Raw genomic sequence first — 23115 nt, forward strand, 5'->3', positions numbered from 1 at the left:
CTCAAACCACGTCCCTCGAATTGAAAAATCTTGCCGCCGCCATTGAATTCTACCAAGTCACGATTCAGAAATTATCATCTGTATAAACCAATATCAGTTATAGACACCTCCGCAATGTGAATATCTTCGGTACATATCATGCATTAGATACTGTGCTACTCATTCCGGAAACATTTAAACATTAGCGCAGATTGCAGAATCATTTATATACTGAATAAAATTGTAGAAGAAAGAAGGGAAATATTCCGTTATTCAGGTCTATTTCGTAATAGAATTTTCTCCATTAGAAGAATCTGAATTGCAATGGTGTTCTGGTGCTCTGTTCAGGACTGTAATTTGAAATAACGTTCTAGACACCGAGTGACGTTCAAGGAAAGAAGAAGAAGCAACATAGAGAAAGCGGACGATAACATAACTAGAAACCGAACTACGTAACTTACCAAGTCTGTTCATCTAAGACGTACCTGGTAATTACCATTAAGTAACTCGTTGTTATATTACATTATCATTTGTTATTAATAGTGAATGTCTATAATAATGACCTTATACAACAAATTGAAAGGTTTTATAGTATAATAAGCTCAAAAGAAATAATCCCAGTTCTAAGTTTAACTAGGCGTAGAGTAGGCTTAACCGGACGAAGTATAGATTATTCCTAGGCTTAGCCGTCATAGGCGATACATGTAAGAAGTCGATTAGCCCAAAGTTAGACTTATGTTGCCTTAATTAAGGTAACTGGAGTCCATGGCTAATCAAAATTTGCTTAAGCTAGGCTTTGGCCACTGTAGGCGAATGTGTTTTCAGAAATTAGCCAGACCGTGGGCATAGGGTAAACCAAGAGGGCAAAATTTTCCTTTGCGTGTAACGGAAAGGCAGTTAATAGGGCTTGGTAATTCTAAGCCGGCTGCCCTTGGTGAGCTAGACTATGGCAATTGACGTTTTCCTATGTTATTTTACTTGCTTTGCAAGAATTTAAAGTAATATTTTGTCGGCCGGCCGTAACTAAACTGTAATTGACCTTTGAAGACTACACTACCCACAGGGTAGATCTAAGCCGGCATTCCGCGGCGAGCCCCCCACCCCTCTCCATAGCTAGTACGGCAAAATTGTAACCAGTAAACGCCCCTAAAAATACCAACCTAACGTATCGTAGGGGTGTTTACTGGTTACAATTTTGCCGTATTAGCTATGGAGGGGGGTGGTGGCTTGGTGGGCTCACTGCGGAATGCCGGCTTAGGCCTATCCCGCGTTAGGTAATTCAAGTCGTGTAATCTTCAAAGGTCAATTACAATTAGTTACAGCCGGCCGACAAAATATTACTTTAAATTCTTGTAAAGCAAGTAAAATAACATAGAAAAACGTCAATGGCCATAGTCTAGCTCACTGCGGACAGTCGGCTTAGAATTACCTAAGGTTTTAAACGATAAAGCAGTTAAGAGTGTTGTAAATGATTAAGCAGTAAGGTTGTAAATGAACAAAGCAATGAATAGGGTTGGAGATGATAAGTGGTAAATTAGTTAATGCCTTGCTTAGCACATAAACTATCCTATATGTTTTCCTGATTGCTGAGCCAATCAGCCTTTTGTATTTTATTAATTTTTAATATATCTTTGGGAGTGGGACTAAACCACTCATATTTTGAGTGAACTATTAATAAACACAGCGTAAAACTGGGTCTCTGGTTGGGTAAAAGCTAAATGAGTGAAAAGGTAAAAAATAGGCCTAATGTTAGGCAAGCATAGGCTCGAAAGATAAGAGAAGCTGCTGAAATAGATATTGCTATGAGTAATTCCAAGAAAGAATTCCACCAGGATATAGGCTAGGCCTTGCCTATTGTATATTAATGAAGTTTTTTGACTGAACAATATAGAAAAAGGTGTAGGCTATGTGATGCAGTACAGGTAAGATAACTTTAAAAGTTTACCAAAATAATGTGGGAAATTTTATGTATTTTCTTTATGTTTTTACTTAGAAAAGATCTGCAGGACGTCATGTTTAGTACCAGCCCCTCTAGGAATAGCACAAAAACATAGACAAAAGACAGTAAATTTCTTACATTATTTTGGTAAGTTTTTTGTTATCTTGCCCATACTGCATCATATACACCATTTTTTATACTGTTCAGTCAAAAAATTTCATTAATAAATAATATTTTTGTGCAAAGCCCTTCCCTGCTATGGTGTAACAATTTTCTTGGATATGATTGGAATGACTTAATGCATTCCAGGTCAGTTGCCTGGAACAGATATCATCACCTGCACAGGCATAAAAGTCTGTGCAGTTTGTTTACATCAACATTCAGGTGTGCCTGCCAGGCAGACCTGCATAGATGCACCTGAACATTAGTGGCAGCCTTTACCTGGCCTGGTGGTTGCAACCCTCTGGACCCCCAGTTACCTTAACCTAGTTCACTAGATTTTTTTTTTTTTTTTTTTCTTTCCATTACTGCTTTCATCAGTTTCCATTACTGCTATTATCAACTTCATCAGTTTTAATTTTTATAATACTAAAACAAGCTGTCGTTGTCTGTGCTTTGAATTCTACTCAGAACAAGCCAGCAGTACAGTGGGCAACTTTTTTTTCTTGTCTAATACTAGCTGGCAATTTTTTGTACAGGAGTAAAATGAGGCAAAGTCAGTGTGTGCTGAAGTCTGAAATAATTTAATTCATTCACAACACAAGATGAGTGCTGTGAAAAATCAGTCTACTTTGACACTGAGAGTATTATGTGAAATTTGTGATGATTGTATTTTTATAATAACTTGGGGAATTTTATTGACACTACAGAATTACCCATTTTGGAATCATTGGATTACTGATGCAATAGTAATGATAATGATGTTGTTTGGTGAGTTATTGGTCTACATTAGCTCATGTAAAGGAACCCTTTGATTTTTCCAGGGATCCAAACATGAAATTTACAGAAAAATAAAGAAAATGTTGTAGAATATTTTGAATGCTTGTTTGATGTTTTTGAGTTTATTTTGGTGAAGGTAACATATTTAACAAGCAATTATGCAGTGAAAACCAAGAAACTTAGTCTCAAAATTCCCTAAAGGTGGTATGCTGTGAATGTAAATGAAATGAAGGTGTTAATTGGTTTGTATACTTTACAGGGTGTTGAAGTCATATAGTTTTATATATATTTTTACACATGGAATTTTTCATATCCCTTTTTACCCGAAAGTGATGACCAGTCATAGAGTTTAGTTGATTTATAGAACTTGCATTTTGTTGATAACACTGAGATTGCTAATAGACTTGGGGAAAAAGTTAGCCAAGATCAAGTCTAATGAAAATTCTTCTACAAAATTTTTTGAAGAATTTATAGACCCCACTTTTGAAGAGCCTCATAATCCCATTTCAAGTAACCCGGCATAGTCTGTAATGTCAAAGGAAAATTTCTGAGTGTCTGGCTACCTTGTTAAAAGCTTCAGTGACTGTTTCCATCTCATTCAAGGAATACACATCTATATAAAAAGTTTTTATTTGTATATCTAGAAAAAATAAAAATAAGTTTAGATTTGTTTGATGGTTTAGTGACTTGGAACCTGTCAACGAAGTTTGAACCCTAGAGGTTATACAACCCAATAGCTACCCACCAGTCTTAGTTGGGATCCCGTTACTGCTCGTGAAAGCAGTTTGTGAAACAATGTTATAACTCTTTAAGCTTTCTTCAGAACTCATACGTTGGACATTAAATTATTTTATTCAGATCTGGTTATATTCCACTAGCAGTAATTATTATTATATTGTAGTCTAAGGGCAGGACTTAATTGTTTCTACTGTAACTTCTGATCTTAAATTATTGTTAAAATTTTTTCTTGCAGGGTCATAAAAAATGCTGAGAGTAGCATCATGTTCAGCACGGGCAGCATTGTCTGCTGTTCAAAGAAATTCTTTGTCTTCTAGGTGGGTTGAAAATCTAATGTTTGTTTACTTTACTGTAATTGCATGTAGTTTGTTCCCTGTTACTTTTCTGAGAAGTACCTGTGGTTAATAGAGTCAAGTCCTGTTTTGAATGCATCTGTGGTGAATTGCACACCCCATAAAAGGAGAATTACTCTTGAAAAGTGCAATATAAAGAGAATTTCCCTTAAATATTTCCATTTCTAGTATATTGCACTACAATACTTCCCATAGTGCTGTAACGTATACTTAACACTTGTCAAAAACAAACAGAAGTAAACCAGCATTACCAAAGAGAAAGTAGATCAAACCTGTTGAAGTTCATTCATAAACACCAAAAAAATCCAAGTCAAAGCTTGCCTATGCACAAGTATTCTTTCCTCTGCCCTCCCTACTCCACATTCCCACCTTTTTCTGCTGTATTGTTACTTATCAGTTGGCTAATTAACATATTTCTATGTTATAAACTTGAGGTTAATTCTTATAACAACCATTATTGCTGCATAGAAAATAAATTGAACCCCAGTCCCCCATTAATGACGACAATTCGGTCAGAGTTAGCCTAAGCACAATGTCCCCGCTTCCCTACCCTACTAACATGTTACTGGTTCTTTATTATGATAACAACACATGCATATGTTATACTTTAGGCTAATTCATGTAAACTTAATACATAAAATCCAAGGTAAGTTTTTATTTAATAATAAATAGCATGTTCAACTCTACAAGGATTAATGGTTTTATTACAGGCCTTGTTAAGGAGGTAAGTTTTCAGATATATCCATTGGAACAAGTTTACTGACTATGCATCCTTACAAATACTGTAGTTTGTTTGCTGTCTGTAAGCATGAATTTTCTGCTGTAGTACTTAGTTAACAATAAATATTGCATATATATAAAGTACGTACAGTACTTTCAAAACCCTGCATGTGCTACTAAATAGTAACTTCAAAGATATTTCCCAGCTCCTCAAAACCTTGAGTTCAGCTTATACATTTAAGAACAGTAATCAGTACTGTGAAAAAAAGAGCTTATAAAGAACTCAAATGACAGAACTAAAGGATGTATACAACAAATCCCATGTAAGTCATGTAACAATTTTCTTATTGGTCTGACTGGAAAACCTTTGGAAAAGAGAATAGAATGACATAAAAATGTATTAGATAGGTTGAGAACATGACAGTTTTTTGTGGATGTGAAAACAATTGTGCTGTCAGTTGGACAGGTGCTAAAAGCTGGGTTATTCTAGTAATATATTGGAAAAAGATATAATTAAATTCAGTTTTATAAAAGGAAGCTGTTATAGGAATTGGAATATCAGTTTAGGAGTACAGTATATAAACTTGATTCATTAACTTCAAAATATATCAAAGTATAGATTTTAAAGAAAATTATTTGACTGGCCTAATAATAATGGTGTAAGGCAGCTTGCATGTAAAAACAAGATTTTATATAAGTGACTTACCAAGCAGTTACATAGCTGCTAGCTTTCTAACAAAATAAAAATTTTCATGGTGGTGCTACCATCGCTAGTGTAGGTGACAGTGTCCCGCCCACTTTCAGGACTGACAGGTACAAATCAGCAGAGAGGATCAATTTGTTTTCTGCTGGCTCCCGATTAGCATCAGTAGTCTTTTGCAGCCGCTGGTTCATTTTTTTGGGTTTTGTCCTTAGTTTTGGTGAAGTATTCTCTTTCACTTTTTTGTAGTGGCTTTTTCTATCTTCGTTATTTCGTTAGTTAACGTTATTTCTCAAGATAGGTAATTATGTCTTACATCAGCTCTTCAAGCATTCGTTACTGTAGGGGTGTAAGGCCAGACTTACCAAAGTGACTTATGATTCGCACACTAAGTGTGTCAAGTGTAGGGAGCAAGAGTGTAGTAAAGAACTTACATGTCTAGAATGTCAGGATTGGGAAGATAGTAAATGGAAGACTTTAAAGTCCCATTTAGATAAATTAGATCGAGACAGGAAAAGGGAGGCGGCCCTTAGAGCCGAAAGCAGAGCTAGTCAGGAGATTCCTTCTTTACTTAATGTAGTAGAAGATAGCTCTGTCTCTTCTCTTTTGATTCCTGCTGTCTCCCATTCTTAGCCCTCCTACACCTTTACCCCAAACTCTTTTACCAGGTTCCCGTGCTTTCGATCCCAACGCTGTTGCCAATCCCAAAGCAAAATTCAATTAAAAAATTCAAGGTTTTAGCTAATACTGTAATGAAATTGGGTTCCTCTTTCAGGGATTTTGTGGTGAAATCAGTGCCAAGTATCAATGTTGTGCCTAGTAACAGTGTTGTAAGTGTTGAGGAGGTGGCTGCCCGTCCCACTGGTGCTCCTAGACAAAGGTCACTGTCCTGCTCCCCCGCACTTGGGAGAAGACATACCGGAGGTCCAAGGGAGGCCAGTGGGGTTTGCCCACGGTCAGTCGCCCCCTCTGTCGAGCCTGTTGCACGGTCCCAGGCTACGACAGAGTGCCATTGGAAAGGCGTCTCTTTTAGTGCTTCTTGCTTTTTGTCAGATTCGGAAGACTCTTTGCCAGACGCAAAGTGTCAGCGGCGTAGATCTTCCGTCTCCTGGCCTTTGAAAAGACATTCCGATGTGGCAGTCAGCTTGCCTCCTGTCAGGCAGTATAAGGATGCTAGTGTTGGTCTGCAGCCCTTCTTCAGTTTCACCATTCCACCAACTACAGCTTCTTCTCCTCGTCTTCAATCTTCTTGGAATAGTCCAGAGCCTTTGTCAAGTCACAAGCACCCTATTTTGGTCTCAAAGCAACATGATACTACGAGTAAGCGCCCATCTCCTCATGCTAAGCGGTCTCTCAGCCCGCAGCACCCATCTTCTTTGACTCCCTTAGCGCCTGCTTCGCCTCTTCAATTGTCCACACCTGACCACTTGGCACCAACTTTTGGGCCCATGGCGCCAACTATGGGGTGCTCACTGCCTCTTTCCTCTCCATGAGCTCAGGAAGATTTGGCCTTAGCCCTGATTAAGCATCAGCGTAAAGAACTCATGGGCTTTGTAAAGAAGACAGTCATTTCCAAGAGCAAGGACACCACCTTATCCCCTGTCTCTTCTGATGAGGAAGAAATGGAAAAAGATACAGCTCCTTCGTCTGCCTGATTCTCCAGCCTCGACATTTCTTATGAGGAAACAACCGGCTGACGTCGCCTGCCTCCTCAAGCTAGTTCTTTCCTCCTCCTTGAAGAAAGCTCTTCAAGAAGTGGACAAGTGGCTGGCCATGAAGAGGGACCAAGGCAAAGCAAGAGAAAGTATCGGTTTTACGCCACTGGAGAAGCTCCCTCCTTTGGAGTCTCTGCCTCCTCCGAGGGGGATTTCTCCGGGTTGGTTGACACCACATGTCACCTGCATTCTCTGCAGCCAAGATTTCCTTCTCATTGCCCAAACTGGACCACCTTGTCAAGAACCTATTCAAGGTGTTAGAAATATTTAGCTTCCTTGAATGGACGGTGGGGGCTTTGGCCAGAAAAATCAAGGATTGTCTGTTTTAGCCGAAAATTTCTCTTCTGACTGGTTGGGAGTATTGTCTTGCGCAGACAAGGCAGTCAGGGATGGCTCTTACAAGCTCGCCTCTGTTTTCGTTCCTTCACCACTAAAGGAGTCGCCGTGACACAAAAGTCAGCCCTCTTGTTCTCTACTTTAGGCAGGTCCCATCTCTTCCCCCAAGGAGATTGTGTCTGATCTTCAGAAGAAATATACAACTGATCTTCTGGCTCAATCTGCCAAGCGTCCTAAGGAAACTCCTACAAATCGCCAATCAGCTTGACTGCCTACTCGGCTCACTCCTTTCTCAGGGAGTAGAGTCCCTTCTTCACAAAGGGACAGGAAAAGAGGTTTTGGATCTCAAATCAGAGGGATTTTACAACTGGCTCTTCATGGTCCCCAAGTCATCAGGGGGGTGCTGAAGACCAGCTCTGGATGTCAGCACCCTGAATTGCTTGGTGCTGAAAATCAAATTTCATATGGAAACCACTCACTCTGTGTCCTCTCTCCATCAGGTGACTGGATGGTCACCCTGGACATGCAGGATGCCTATTTCCATGTTCCGATTCACCCAGACTCAAAGAGCTTCCTGTGCTTTGTGTTTCAGAGCAAAGCTCTCCAGTTTCGACCCCTGTGCTTCGCCCTTTACACCGCCTCACAGATGTTCACTTGGATCCTCGCTCCTCTTGGGAAATGGCTTCACCTCAATGTCAATGTTTGTCTCTGTCACGGCGATTGGCTACTCTGCTCTCCTTCAGAGGAGAAGTGTGGGGAGGACTTAAAGAAGACTCTTCACCTGACGCAGGAGTTGGGCATTTTGGTCAACTTTCACAAGTCACAATTAGTTCTGACACAGAGGATTCTCTATTTATGGATGATTCTAGACTATCAACTTTTTGGGTTTTTCTCTCCCCCAAGTGGATCAATTACTGCCTTCTGGCTGTCCCCAGTCCCTAGACCTCAAGATTTGCACAGTGCTTCAGTGGATGAACCTGCTGGGGACCTTGGCCTCAGTAGAATCTTTCATAAAGCTGGGCAGGCTTCACATGAGGCCTTTTCAGTTTTATCTCAAAGCATGCTGGAGCAGGAAAACCCAACCAGACTCCTTTATTTTCCCAATCTCCTCAGAAATCAAGACAGACCTGCAATGGTGGCTGTCCGTACAAAGACTTCGAGAAAGGAAGTCTCTTCTACCATTATGCCCCGACCTAGAATTTTATTCCGACGCTTCAGATCTAGGCTAGAGAGCCCTCTCAGGGAGTTGGAAAGTTTCAGGAATGTGGTCTGTAGATCAGCGAGCTCTCCACATCAGTGTGAAGGAGCTAAAGGCCATTCATCTGGGTCTCCAGGCATTTTCTCCCTTAGTTTCTGGCAAGGTAATAGTGATTTATGCGGACAACACCATGGCACTATCCTATGTCCGCAAACAAGGGGGCACTCACTCCTTCGCTCTTTACGAGATGGCGAAGGACCTACTTCTCTTGGCGGACCAGCACCAGGTGAAGGTGGTCACTCGCTTCGTACCGGGAGGAATGAACGTCCTCACAGATGAATTGAGTCACTGCAATCAAGTTTTGCCAATGGAATGGACTCTAGACTCCCTCGTATGCGACGATCTCTGGAAACTTTGGGGCGAGCCAACTGTGGCCCTCTTTGCAACGTCGAGAAATCATCGTCTGCCTCTCTTTTGCTCCCCAGTCCCAGACCCTCTCACATGGGCGGCAGACACCATGCTGTTGGACTGGACAGGCCTGGATGTCTATGCCTTTCCCCCTTTCGGATTGATCAGGGAGGTGATCAACAAGTTCTCCTCTCACCAGAACATCACAGTGACCCTGATCGCTCTGTTCTGGCCCAGGAAGGAGTGGTTTCTGGACCTGCTGCGTCTTTTAGTGCACTCCCCAAGACTCCTGCCACGAAAACAGTCGCTGCTGAAACAGCCCCATTTCCTCAGGTTCCATCAAGGATTGTCTGCTCTGGCTCTGACAGGCTTCAAACTGTATGGAGCCTCGCCAGAGCATCAAGGTAAGGCATCCTTCAGCATTCCACCCTCTCGTCTTTCTTCAAGGAGATATCGGTCATAAGCTACTGGAGAAGCTCCATCGTTGGGAGTGGCTGCCTCCTCTCAAGGGGACTACTCCAGGCTGGTGGATTCGGCCTGGAGATCTGCCTTCTCTTCGGCTAAAGTTTTGTTTTCTTTAGAACCTTTTCAAGGTTCTTGAGGTTCTTAGCTTCATGGACTGGTCCATCAAAGCTTTAGCTGCGAAGATCCGAGATTTTCCTGATCCTCTGGAGGACATTGTAGCAGATTGGTGCAGTGTACTTTCTTGCGCCGACAAGGCCCTGAGAGACGGTTCTCTTGAAGTGGCCTTGTTGTATGCTATGGGCATACTTAAGAAGAGAGAACAGTGGGTTTCTTTTACCTCCAAGGGTGTTACGGCTTCCCACAAGTCCGCGCTTCTTTTCTCGCCTCCTGATGGTCTCCACCTATTTTCTCAAGCGGCAATAGAGGAAATCGCCTCCCACTTGCACAAGAAGTCCACTCAAGATCTCCTCGTTCAGTCATCTAGATGTTCCAGGGATTGGACCACTACTACTCCCAAAGTCTGCTTCTCCCCTTCAGCCTCGGCCCTTTCGAGTCATCTGTCGTTGGTCTCAGTCGAGATTGCAAGGTACAGTGCATTTTGCCTCATGGGCGATCAGAAGATCCTTCTCTAAACCTGCAGCTAAGAAATGAGGATCCAATCCTTCATGCACCTGTAGGGGCCAGACTCCACCTTTTTTTGGAAAGTTGGAAGGAGAAAGGGCCATAGCCATGGGTTATTCAAGTGTTAAAGTAGGGGTATTGCATACCCTTTAAAGAGAAGCCTCCATTGACTTAAGTCCTATTCTGTAGGATCAGAGAAGTTTTTGGCCCTCTCAGAGGACGTCTTCCCTCCTCAAGAAGGGAGCGATAGAGGTCATGGAAGAGGTCTTTTCAGAAGGGTTTTACAACTGATTGTTCGTGGTTCCCAAGGCCACAGGAGGCTGGAGGCCAGTCCTAGACGTGAATGCCCTGAACGTCTTCATCAAGAAAATGAAGTTCCACATGGAGACGACCCAATCCATCCTCGCATCCATTTGTCAAGGGAACTGGATGATATCTCTGGACATGAGAGATGCATATTTCCATGTTCCTATATATCAACATTCAAGGAAGTACCTGAGATTCATCTTCAGGAACCAAGTGTTTCAGTTTTGGGCTTTATGTTTCGGATTATCAACAGTCCCGCAAGTGTTTACTCGAGTGCTCACACCATTGATCAAGTGCCTCCACTTGCTAGGAGTCGATATCTTTCTAATTGGACGACTGGCCTATCCACTCTCCCATGAAAGAGAAGTGCATGAAGGACCTTCATGAGACTCTACTTTTGATGCAGGATCTGGGGTTGTTATTGAATTTGCAAAAATCCCAACTGACGCCTTCTCAACAGATTCTGTATTTGGGGATGAGGATAGCTACTCAGACTTTTCAGGCTTTTCCATCTCCCAGAAGAATAGCAGACTGCCTGACGAAAGTCAACCTTTTCCTGTCGCTCCAATTATGTTCAGCAACCCGATGGATGAGTCTGCTAGGCACTCTGGCATCCTTGGAGTAGTTTGTGAAATTGGGGAGGTTGCACATGAGACCGCTTCAGTATTTCCTCAGGGTCAGTTGGGATCGAAAATTGGACTAGGATGAGTGTGTATTTCCAATAAGAAAGGAGATCAAGGAAGACCTGCAGTGGCGGAACTCCGCAGACAAGTTCTCAGAAGGGATGTCTGTCTGTTTTATGAACCATGTCCTTGAGTTCTTTCATGGCGCGTCAGCTCTGGGTTGGGAGGCTCTTCTGGGGGACAAAGAAATTTCTGGAGTTTGGACCTAACAGGAGAGGAGCCTGCACATCAACTTGAAAGAGTTGAAAGTGATCTTCTTAGGGTTGCAGTATTTTGCAAAGGAAATCAGCAACAAGATGGTGGCGATCTACGTGGACAACACCACTGCATTGGCATATATAAGACTTCAGGGAGGGACCCAGTCATTCTCCCTCTATGAGATTACCAAGGATCTGCTACTTTTGGAGGGACCGAAACCAAATTCAATTGATAACTTGGTTCATCCAAGGGAGATGCAACGTGATAGCAGATGAGCTAAGTCGCCACAAACAGGTCCTTCCCCCCACGGAGTGGACTCTGGACTGTTGGTTGTGCTCTGATCTTTGGAAACTTTGGGGGGAGCCCAAGTTGGACTTGTTCCCAATGTCCAGAAACCATCGTCTTCCTCTTTTCTGCTCACCGTTTCCAGACATGCTAGCTTGGGCAATAGACGCAGTGTTGCAGAACTGGTCTGATCTGGACCTATATGCCTTTCCCCCATTCAGGATGATCAGCCAGGTGTTCAGGAAATTTCAGTTACACCTGAACGTCAGGATGGCTCTAGTAACTCCTTTTTGGCCACAAAAGGAGTGGTTCCCGGAGCTGATCAGCCTACTTGAAGACTTCCTGAGACTCCTGCCAGCCATTCCAAGTCTGCTCAGACAATCCGACTTCAGGAGGTTCCATCAGGGCTTATCCACTCTGGCCCAGACAGGATTTCGACTATTAGCAGACTTATACAAGCAAAGGGCTTTTCTAGAGTGGCGGCAGAAGCTTTCGCCAGATGTAGACGCAAGTCTACTTACAAAATCTACCAGAATAAGTGGGCAGTCTTCAGACATTGGTGTAAAAGACGAAACATCAAGTCTTCTAAGACCACTTTAGCAGAAATGGCTGATTTTCTGTTACGATCTTCTAGAGGCCTCTCCTCCTCAATGATTAGGGGGTATAGGTTAATGCTGTGTTCAGTATTTAGGCATTGAAGTATAGATATTTTACGAACCAGGACCTCTCCGACCTGATCAAGTCGTTCAACACGACAAAATCTAAAAGAGAAGTAGTTTGCCCTTGGAACCTGGACGTAGTCCTAAAGTGGCTTATGAGTCCCCGCTTCGAACCCATGCATTCCTCCTCTCTGAGGGACATTACTAGAAAAACTCTGTTTTTAGTGGCCTTAACTACAGCTAAAAGATTTAGTGAAATCCACACGATGGATAAACGGATCCCAAGGGGATGCAGTGTGCTCCCTCCTCTCGGGCTTTCTTACAAAGGATGAGAATCCAATGCAACCTTGGCCCTGTTCTTTTTCTATTAAAAGTTTATCTGACGTTGTAGGGACAGAAGAGGAAAAGAGAGTTCTGTGCTCTGTGAGAGCTCTCGGATACTATATTCATCAAACAGAGAAAATCAGAGGTCCAGCAAGTAACTTGTGGTGCTCGGCGAAGAACCCATCAAGGCCATTATCTAAGAATGAACTCTCATTCTTTTTGAGAGATCTCATTATAGAGGCACACTCCCTGGTTAAGGAAGACAAAGTACCTGTCCTGAAGGTACAAGCCCATGATTTGAGGGCAGTTGCTACTCTGGTAGCTTTTAAACATAGTCTTTCCATAGCTTCTATTCTTCAGTCTACATTTTGGAAATGTAAATTAGTTTTCTTGATGCACTACTTACAGATGTAGAGACAGTCTACGAAAAATGCAGTATGTTAGGACCTTTGTCCATGGCTGGCTTAGTGTTCGGGGAGGAAATGTAGGAAGTAATCCTTCCTTTATATGTAATCTCTTCGCCTTGATTTAGAGTGTTTGAGTCCTAGGGTGAGCCTGGAGGCTACTATGTACCAGGAGTGCCCACCAGTTTTTTAGTGTCGGATGGTGGATTTACATGTGTTTTTTAATTGAAAGGTATAGGTGATGATGTTCGTTTTTTTCTGATTGTTATGTTTATTGTACTGTGCCCTAGGCAGGGGCTATATTGTTGGCTTTGTTGGCATTCAGAAATGTCCTTCGTCACGAAAGCTTATATTAATGTTTTGTCAGCAATCGGGCTACTCCTTCACTGCGAAGTACCCACTTCAGTAGAGGCGATCCTGGCCATACTGCCACGCCACTACATGGTTGAGATGAGCGCCAACCAGAGGCAGGATCTGCCTGCAGCATCTCTCTCACCAGGTAAGGAACAACAGGCATTGTACCAACGTAGGCCATTTGTTAGTTTTTTTTTCTGTTCTCAAATTCATTTAACTTATTAATGCTTTGGCGTACTTTGTGTCCATGTATCCCATCGCCTGTCAATATGGATTCAGCTAAGTAATTACTGGGTAAGTTACTTATATAAAAATGACATTTTTGTGATAAAATAAAGTTCTATATATATTTACCCAGTAATTACGGATGGAGCCCACCTACCTCCCCTCACATGGACTTTTGAGGCATCAACAAATTGAGCTTTTATATAAATAACTTACCAAATAATTACATAGCTATAGTTTCTACTTTACGCGACAGCTCAAAATTTGAAATTCGCGGTAGCGCTCTTTTGTTTTGGGTGTAGGTATGTTGCCCCGCCCACTATCGGGGAAGAATAGGTACAACTTAGCTAAGGAGCTCAATTCGTTTCTGCCGGTTAATGACTGAACAACAGTTATTAGCAGCTCTCGTTTTCGCTTTCACCGGATGGTCGGAGATTGTCTTTGGTGAAGTACTCTTTGATTTTTGGTAGCGCAGCTATCTAACTTAGCTAGAATTTTGGATACTTCGATTATGACTTATTCATTTGGAATTTTTTGCCAATATGTCGGACTCTAGTTTATCCAGCATTAGGTACTGCAGCAAAGGCTGCAAAACTAGACTTACGTTGGCAAAATAGGACGCACTTACCATTTGTTCTACTTGTTGGGAACAAATTTGAGGCGTCTACTACGAAAACGTCAATTTACCACACTTGGGCAAAAATCGTTTTATTACATAAAAACGTAGTTTGATACTTAAATTTTCATGTCCAAGTCTGCTTTTGCTAATTTTCCAACTCTAAATAGTCTTTTTGGCCTCAAACATAACAGTGAAATTCCCATCCCTCTCGATTATTCTCCTCACCTCCACTGCGCGGGAGTCTGGGGGGATGTTTGGGGGAAGAGCGAATGGACCAATCACAGGCTAGCTAGTCTCTCCCGAAAGTCACGTGTAGTTGTTTATTGCTTCCCTTTAAACAGTGTTACCACTTTGGTTGACAGCACAGTACTTAATTAAGCGTTACTTCCATTGCTCTCAAGTATTTTTCATTACAACTTTTATAGAATATTCCATAATTTGGTACTTCTTGCCTTATTTTGCTAAGAATGATAATGATAATTTTTTTGTTATTACTTAAACAATGACAATTTTTTATGTCCAAAGGAAGAATGTGTCATGGTACAATGGTTACAGACCGTATCATTCAGGACGAAGGAAGCAAATAAGACGAACATAATGTTGTGCGATTTTCAGTCCATTTTACCAGATGGATAAGGGTGAATATCCTTTACACTACAAACCCGTTTACCCCATCGAAAATGAAACAGGCCCGATTCTTAACCTCTGGTATGTTTCTAAATTTATCGTATTAAGGGGGTCGGCCGGCTACAATATATGGAGGTATAGGACGAAAACTGCAAAATCCTGAAAAAAATATATGCGCTTTGTATGGCAATGGAGAATGTGCCTACGAAATATTTTGCCAAAATTCCTTTTAGTTTCGTAGTTACAGGGTATTTAGTAAAAGTAACTCAGTGAGCCAAAAACATCGATCCCTACAAGAAAATGTAGTATGTCTTCTGTTATCGTACATTTTTATAATTATTACATTTTATATCAAACAAATTGTGAGCAATGGGATCTCTCACAACTCCACGCATCATAACAGAGTCACAGCAGCTACTTTCCTCAGTGTGATCAGAAGAGTCATAAGGGTGCACGTCATTTTTTCACCTCTGTCATTCGATCACTTTTACGCTGTGTTTTTCTTTCTTATGGCAAAAATTCATCATGCCAAAGAGGAAAAAACAAGTAAAACATCTTTTATCCCTACAAGAGAAGAAGATTAGCTCCAAGAAGAGTTCAAGAACCGATAATATTAGTGGAATTAGCGAAAGAGAGAGTGGAGTACTATTGCGGAGGGAGGGTCGGCTCGCTCCCTCGGAGCCAGGCTACGCCTGACCTTGAACTCTCTCCTTCTACATCCACTGCTGGTGCTTTCACGCACAAGACTCAGATTGGTATACGCACGTCATTGCTGGAAAGAGACGGAAGTAGCAACAATAGCGAAGATATTGATGAGGAAGATAATGAACTCGTTCTCATAAGTAGAAAAAGATTATAGAGATTTGTGCTAAAAGATTGCCTGGGTGCACATGTACAAAAAATTATATAGTGCAATATGAAAACGATGGTTTTGAAACAACAATTAAAATGAAACCTTGCCACAGTGAGTAGCTTGGGCAGCTATGACACCCTCTCATAAGAGAATAATACCCTGCAGCAGGAAAAGGCAGGGGGGGACCAGGAGCCTAAAGAAGCAAGATTTTTAGCAAATGGATCTTCATTTATGATTAAATTATGATAAATAACATAATTTTGGTTTATTAATACCCAAAAATGATTATAACATTCACAATTGTCATGATTTATTAACATTGTCTTTGTAGAAATACAAAGAAAAACTTTGAACGCCCGTATCTCAAAACTATACTTTTTGACCTTCAAAATCTATCTCCTCCCTCAGTTTTAAAGCTATAGCATTGAAATTTGGTACATAGCTTCGTAAGACGTTCTAGAACAATAAAATGAAGCCCTTTTTAAAATTTTTTATCATAATTTTTTTTTATGTGATTGTTTGCAGGATTTTTCGAGTTTTTTTTTCCCAAACTAAAAAAATCATATCTAGCAAAAAAATTACTTTTATAAAAAAAACTCTTCATTTTATTGGAGGTCTACATCAGGTCTATATATGGCAGTAATCTCAGTTTTTAATATTTAGTATCCAGGGAGGAGATAGATTTTGAAAAATGGTTATTTTCGGGATAAATCACGCTGGCGTCACGAAACCAAAGGTCAGAGGCAAAAATCATATGCGGTTTGGAGATGTCCTAAGCCCCCCTATTAAGTGGTATGAATGTTAAAGTCCTGCCCTTAAAAACGGTAGTAGCCGGCCGACCCCCTTAATTTATTATTATAAAATGTCCGTCCCTTACTCTTCAGCAGCAGCTGAAAATTTTTCTGTACTTAACTTTTTTAAGATTAAATAGTGATCAAGACTACTTACATTAATCATTGAATCATAATGGGAAATTAATTCAGGCAACCGTCAATATATGCAATAAAAAATGAAAATAATGAGCGATCCCTGTTTGGTTATCTTTAAGTAAGGATCAGGGTACCATCTACAAACCTCATAATTATAGAAAGCTGACCATTCATTACTACGTGATAATCCCTGACTTGTGTCACACGTATCTTCACGCTCTGTTCTTTTCCGTTTAAAATTATTCTTTTACCAAATGGCAGAAAGTATTCAAGACGACGTATTAGCACATAGTGGTGATGTAATTGGTGATGACCCAGGAGGGTCCCAGTGGTGTTGTGCCTCAGAGAGATACCAGAAGGGGACGAAGTGAATCTCGATCATATGCTGGTATTTCAAAAGAGGCCGAAAAGAGAACGAAAAGTAGAATCTTGGGCTGCTAATGTTTCGAAAATGAAGAGAACCCTTGGCCAAGAATACATAAGCATGAAAACAAAGAAAGTGATGCCAGCCAGGGAAATAGGACAACCCTGTAAAGATGGGTGCTTTGAAAAGTTGGGAATGGAAAAAATCAAAGACATTTTCAAGGCATATTGGGACGTCGGGGATTACGATAAACAAAATGAATATTTAAATTCGTGTTTCTCTCAAGTGCCCTTCAAGAGGAAGTACACGACCAAAGCTACAAGTAAGAGGGAAGCAAAAATTGTGTACAGTGTAACACACACTGGTGTTGTTTTTGAAGTGTGTCGGGTTGGTTTTATGAACATTCATGGCATCAAAGAACGCAAATTGTCATGGATTTAAAATAAATGGAAAAAGTTAAGATCCACACTGGGATTGTGCCAACTGATAAAAGGGGCAAGCGTGATCCTGCTAATAAATTAAAGGCGGAAGTTTTAGATTATGTACATGACTTTATAAAGTTATTGCCTGTGGTCTCAAGCCATTACACTCGGCCAAGTCTCCTTTAAGGCAGTATTTGCCTTTTGGGGTTCTGTTACTGGACTATTTGCTGAGTATCAGGAGTGGATGCACCAGAATGGTAATGATCAGCATACCGTAAAGGAACAAATGTTTCGGAAAATATTCACAACATTTTATAATATTTCATTTGCTCCACCCAGAACTGATGAGTGTAATAAATGCGCACTGTTAAAAATAAAGAAGGAATCGCACAGGAAGCAGATGACATGGATAAAGTAGCAGAGATTGTTGAAGAGATGACGAATCACGAAGAAGACGCAAAGAAAGGTCTACAGCTTCTGAAAGAACCCCACGACCGGATGTTCGTTACATTGCCATTGATCTCCAGCAACAGCAACCATGCCCAAAGATGCCTGTTAATAGGGCATATTATACAAGTAAGCTGTGGTTATTAAATTTTTGCATATTTGACATCACCAAAAACAAGGGTAACATGTTCCTGTGGGATGAAACAGTTGCAAAAAGGGTCCAAACGTAGTCGGTAGCTGCCTGCTTCGTTGGTTACAAATAGTGAGAGAGGAAGAAGGAGAAGACAGTATTAAGCAACTGAGAATTTTTGCAGATAATTGTGCAGGACAAAATAAAAATATCTTCAACGTCCTGTTAATGCTGCAACAGATACAGAAAAATTTACTTATGAGGGTGGAATTTATTTTCCTCGTAAGTGGGCGTTCCTTCATGCCCTGTGACCGTGCCTTTGGTCAAATAGAACTGATGCTGCGGCGACAAGCGTACATCTGCAGTGTACCTCGATACCGCGAACTGATACGCACAGCATGCAAGTCAATATACAATGTATATGACATGACAAGAGAACATTTTGTGGATATTAAGGTGCTTGCTGATGTAGTCACGAATCGTTCTGCAGGGGTATTATCAAAAGCACGGCAATTTGTAATGAAATCCTCACACAAACAAGGCTTCTTCGTGAAGAAAGACTTCGACCTTGTCGACCGACCTGACAATACCACCTACATCAACCTCCAGAAGGGCCGGCAGAGTCGTAAAGGACGAGGGCGTGGCAAGGGAATGCAAGTTGGGTTGGCATCAGTCGTGCTGCCATGCAAGTTTGATGGTGAAAGGATGCTCACCAGGAAAAGGTGGAGAGCCTTGCAACCCTAGTCCCGATGATTCCAAGCACCGAACAGAGGGAATGGTTCAATGATCTACTACAGCGGCAATACTCCTTGATGGCACTGCAGCAGCAGATTAATGTCGACTCAGACGGCGATTAACGAGGATGCTGACAGCCCTGACAACACTATCCTCCGTGATGAAGATGTCATGAGAACTCAATAGCCGTTCTGATTGCCATAATGTTGACGAACCGGAACGAAAAGGACCCCAAATTGCAATCACACAAGAAAAAGAATATATACTGCTAGTTGCAGAGAACGAGTGTTAATAATATTTTTTGTTATTAAGTAAAATTACAGCATCCAGAACATGATCTAATTATGAGTACTTTCATGCATAAACACTAAATTTATACATTCAGCACCAGATTTACAGGGAAATTAATCATAAAACTATTATTATGAAAATGTGCATTATAATAATTGTTGCTTTATATTTGCAAACTTTTCATGTATTTGTTCCATTGCTTTGCTGTGGTATTTTAATTTATTTAACATTATTATTATTACTATTATTATCAATATTCCGGGAATGAGTAGTGCAATAGTGTAATGTGTACTGTATCATTACTGCTATTATAAATATTATGTGCATGAATACAGCAATAGTGTAATGCGTACTGAATTAATACTATTATCAATATTTCATGCATGAGTACAGCAGTTGTGTAATATGTACTATATTGAATTAAACATGTTGCATTGTATTTTGTGTTTAGTATTGATGACCTATAACACTTTTATCATTATTCTTTACGTCCGAAGTATAGCAATGTATGTGTTTTTCCTTATTATCTGAAATAAGGCCTGAATAACATTTTTAGTTCTTCCTTCCTATTATTTCAGCAGTCCTCTAAAGATTAAATACCACAATTACAATAATATATTATTTTCTACTTCGATATTATGTAGAAAAATCGCTAGACATCATCAGGTTTGCATTCAGGCTGCGATAGTTTAAAACATAATTATTACTAAAGCGGGTAAAATAAGTACAAAATAATCATTAATACTTAATCATCAGGGAGAGCGGCGTGTTAAAGCTGTCTGGGAGAAAACCACAAACAACGTAGTCAGCTGAAACGTTAGCGACATTATGATCACGAGTAATTTATAAGCAAACACTGACGCCACTGGTTTCATAATCGTTGCCTGATGCTTGGAACTTTGTAAGTTGGCTGGCATTCATCACACACCCTCAGTTTGCTCTTCGATTTCAAGTTACTAATGTCATCGTCAGACAAAAGACCATGTGCATGTTGGTCAAGTGGCCAACGCTTTACAGACTCGGAAAATGAATGTAAATGTAGCAGCTTGGAAAATGAGTTGGATTGTAACACCTTAGAACAGACCGTAATAGTATATGAATCTGATGAAATTTTTTGATACTCAGGAAAATAATGAAAATGCCATTCTAGATTTTGATGAAAATCGTGATTCCTGTGAGGAAAATTTTAGTGAAACTGACAGCACCTTTTATGCTAATCTACCCGAGGGCCAAAGATTCACAGATTCAGATGAGACATTTTATGAAGACATTGAAAACCCGGTAGTATCTGCATTAGATTATGAGCAAAATGACAATGCTGATAATAGTGATCGTGAAGATGTTTATTCCCACGATTTATTCAGTGATTGCTCTAGTATTCACAATTCACAATTACAAACAAGTGGATCAGATGAAATTTTCTGTGAAGCCATGAAAAATCGAAATAATAGTGTATGTTCCGATGATGATAGTGAAGAGGACAGACAGAATGATCAAAATACGGGATCTGATCCTAGTGACAGCTACGCCGTGGTAACGCCATATCCTTCCGTTGCAAATACAGACATTCTCGGTAGGTTTTTGGGGGAAGATTATTTTGGAGAAAATACAGAAAGCTATTTTGCTGACGATGAAATGGAACAGGCTGGTTCCGATTCATCTGAAGAAGAATAAAAATAGAATAAAATAAACCAAAGTTTCGGTAACAGCGACTACAGGCAAAAAGCACCAGTACACAACCAAACAGTAAATTTGGCAGCTGTAGGATAGCTGATAATCATAGAAATGGAATAATAATAGTTCTGAAGTTTAACAATATTAACTGTCAATAATGAAAAGACAATATTATTTTCACAATTAGGATCGAAAACCAAAATAATCAGGAAAAGCAAAATTTGGAAGGCGAGTATTTTTATTCTTATGTAACTCATATATTATTATTTTAGCATTATCTCACGGAACTCATTGCCACTTTCATTACTAGTTCTATATGGTAAGGAATGAAACCCGAATGTGTGTCTTTCTCGGCCGTTCGGTCCCAACTAACTCCGTTACTTTGTTTATTCATCTTCCCAGGTAAACAAACATCTGAGATAGGGTGGTCAGTCCAGCCCGTTACTTTTTTATGCATCTCCCGGGTAAACCTTTACCTCTATCACAGAGTCTGTGTCGCATTTCACCCAGCCACAAAATAGTTTTTGTACTTTTGAAGTAATTAATATTTATTAATCACATTTCATAATCATGCCCCGAATTATTTTATCTTTACAAACACAAAAACATAGACAGTACCTATGATAAATTATTATTAACTATTATTGTTTAAAATGATAAAAACTTTGGTTGACATTAATTTTATGATACTTGAGTGTATAGAAAGATTTTCAATCACACCTAAGCATTGACTATAAAGTTTACACAAAATTAAAAATACAGTGGAGTGTTAAAGTTTGTGCGTGTATGTGTGTTCTTGTTGCCTATCATGGAATGAGTAAGCTGAAAGAGTTACGCCCGTAGAATACGTCTGGTAACTCTGTTCAGCTGACAGCGCATTACAGAAAACGGGTACTCAAACATCACATACTCAACTATTGCATTTTTTTTCTTTTTCTGTTTGTTTTTAAGTAACTACACTTATTAGGAAGCTTATTTTAATGTACAGACACTTTAATTTTTTAGTTTCCATAATAATAAGTAATTTGTAAGTGATTACAATCATATAGGCTGAGTTTTATGGAAAGTATTTAGTAAAAATAAGAAACCGGTAAACAGCATGAATCTAGTTTATTGTAAATATTCACTAGCTACTAATAAACTTATGCAGTTTGTTACATTTTCTTTGCAACAGTCATAAAGATGGTACTTGAAGCTTCAATTTGGTATAAAGAAGTTGTCTGTAAGTTGAAAATTAAAGTTTCTAGAGTAGAAAAAAAGAAAAAAATTTCAAACTAGTTTTCTGGCGTTTTTTGAATTGTGGCGAAACGACGTTTTCGTTGTAGACGCCTCATTTGTTCCCCTGAATTGAATTGTGACGAATGTAAGGACTGGGAAAAGAGTAAATGGAAGACGTTACAGACTCACTTAGACAAATTGAAACGTGACCGAATTAGAAAAGCCACAGCTAGGGCCGAAGCAAAGGCTTCTGCTATTGTAGGCCATTCTTCAAGGGATGATATTGATGTTTTGCCTATCCCTTCGATGCCTGTGACAGCTTTTTCTGCCATTTCCAGTCCTCTAGCTTTTCTGTCACTCCTGTACCTAACTCTTATTCTGCTAAACCCAATGCTCTTGCCATCTTAGAAGCATGGGTAGATCAAAAATTTAATTCACTTATGAATACTTTTTCCCAAATTGGGAACTCTGTGAAGGTCCTAATGGACAAATTTGATAGTGTTGTGGCAAGTGAAGTGGTAGTGGAGGGGGCGGCTGTTCGTCCCACTGATGCTCCTAGACCAAGGTCCCTGCTAAACTCCCCTTGCAAACATGGGAGGAAGCAAACTGGCAGTCCAAGGGAGGTCGGTGGGGTTTGCCCACGAGCAGTCGTCGCCTCATCCGAGTCTGTTGTCCGCCAATCCCAGGCTGCGGAAGAATACCGTTGGAAAGGTATTAGAATGAATGCCCATACCCTTTCTTCAAGGGATTCAGACTCTCCCACATCTAAGAAACGCAGTGACCGTTTTGCACATGTATCTAGGCCACTGAAAAGGCCGGGCGCCTCAATGGATTCAGATTCCCCCCCGTCCCGTAAGCGAGCAGTAGAGAGAGAACATAGCTCTCTCCCTTCTTGTAGTTTTTGAGATTCGCCAACAAGAGGTTCTCGTTCCCTTTCACGTACAAGAAAGCGCCCAGTGTACGTCAGTAATGTGCATAAGCGCCAACTCACCAATTGTTCAGCATCCGAGCTCTCACCTTCAGAGCGCCCAAGGTCCTAGCGCCCATCACCTGAGCGCACAGCGCTCGCCGTACCTGTTCGGGAGCACCCAGATTCCAAGTCAGAAGTACCCGTGTTTGACCACTCGGAACGGGAACGTCAGATCACAGAGCGCCCATCCTTGGCGCTCCAAGCGTCCGCGGACGATGCAGTTGCTTCCCAGGAGTCAGTGTCTGCTTCAACAGCGGGTGAGCGCTTATCTTCTGTGCCCCCATTTG

The 23115-nt window shown here is 40.7% G+C and overlaps 1 protein-coding gene across 2 annotated transcripts in view; it reads left to right on the top strand.

Annotated features, from left to right (window-relative positions):
* Nucleotides 1-113: 113 nt before the first annotated feature.
* The window catches only part of LOC136852575 (uncharacterized), a 101572-nt gene continuing 78570 nt past the window's right edge, over nt 114-23115 (top strand). The window contains exons 1-2 of one of the 2 annotated variants that reach the window (XM_067127385.1): nt 114-467; nt 3831-3912. In XM_067127385.1, coding sequence (XP_066983486.1) covers nt 3842-3912 — 71 coding nt within the window. In that variant the 5' untranslated portion in view covers nt 114-467; nt 3831-3841. The remainder of the gene's footprint in view (nt 468-3830; nt 3913-23115) is intronic. The other variant, XM_067127384.1, reaches the window with a different exon arrangement.

This window comes from Macrobrachium rosenbergii, chromosome 25 (genome assembly GCF_040412425.1).
Source record: "Macrobrachium rosenbergii isolate ZJJX-2024 chromosome 25, ASM4041242v1, whole genome shotgun sequence".
In the NCBI taxonomy this organism is placed as follows: Eukaryota; Metazoa; Arthropoda; class Malacostraca; order Decapoda; family Palaemonidae; genus Macrobrachium; species Macrobrachium rosenbergii.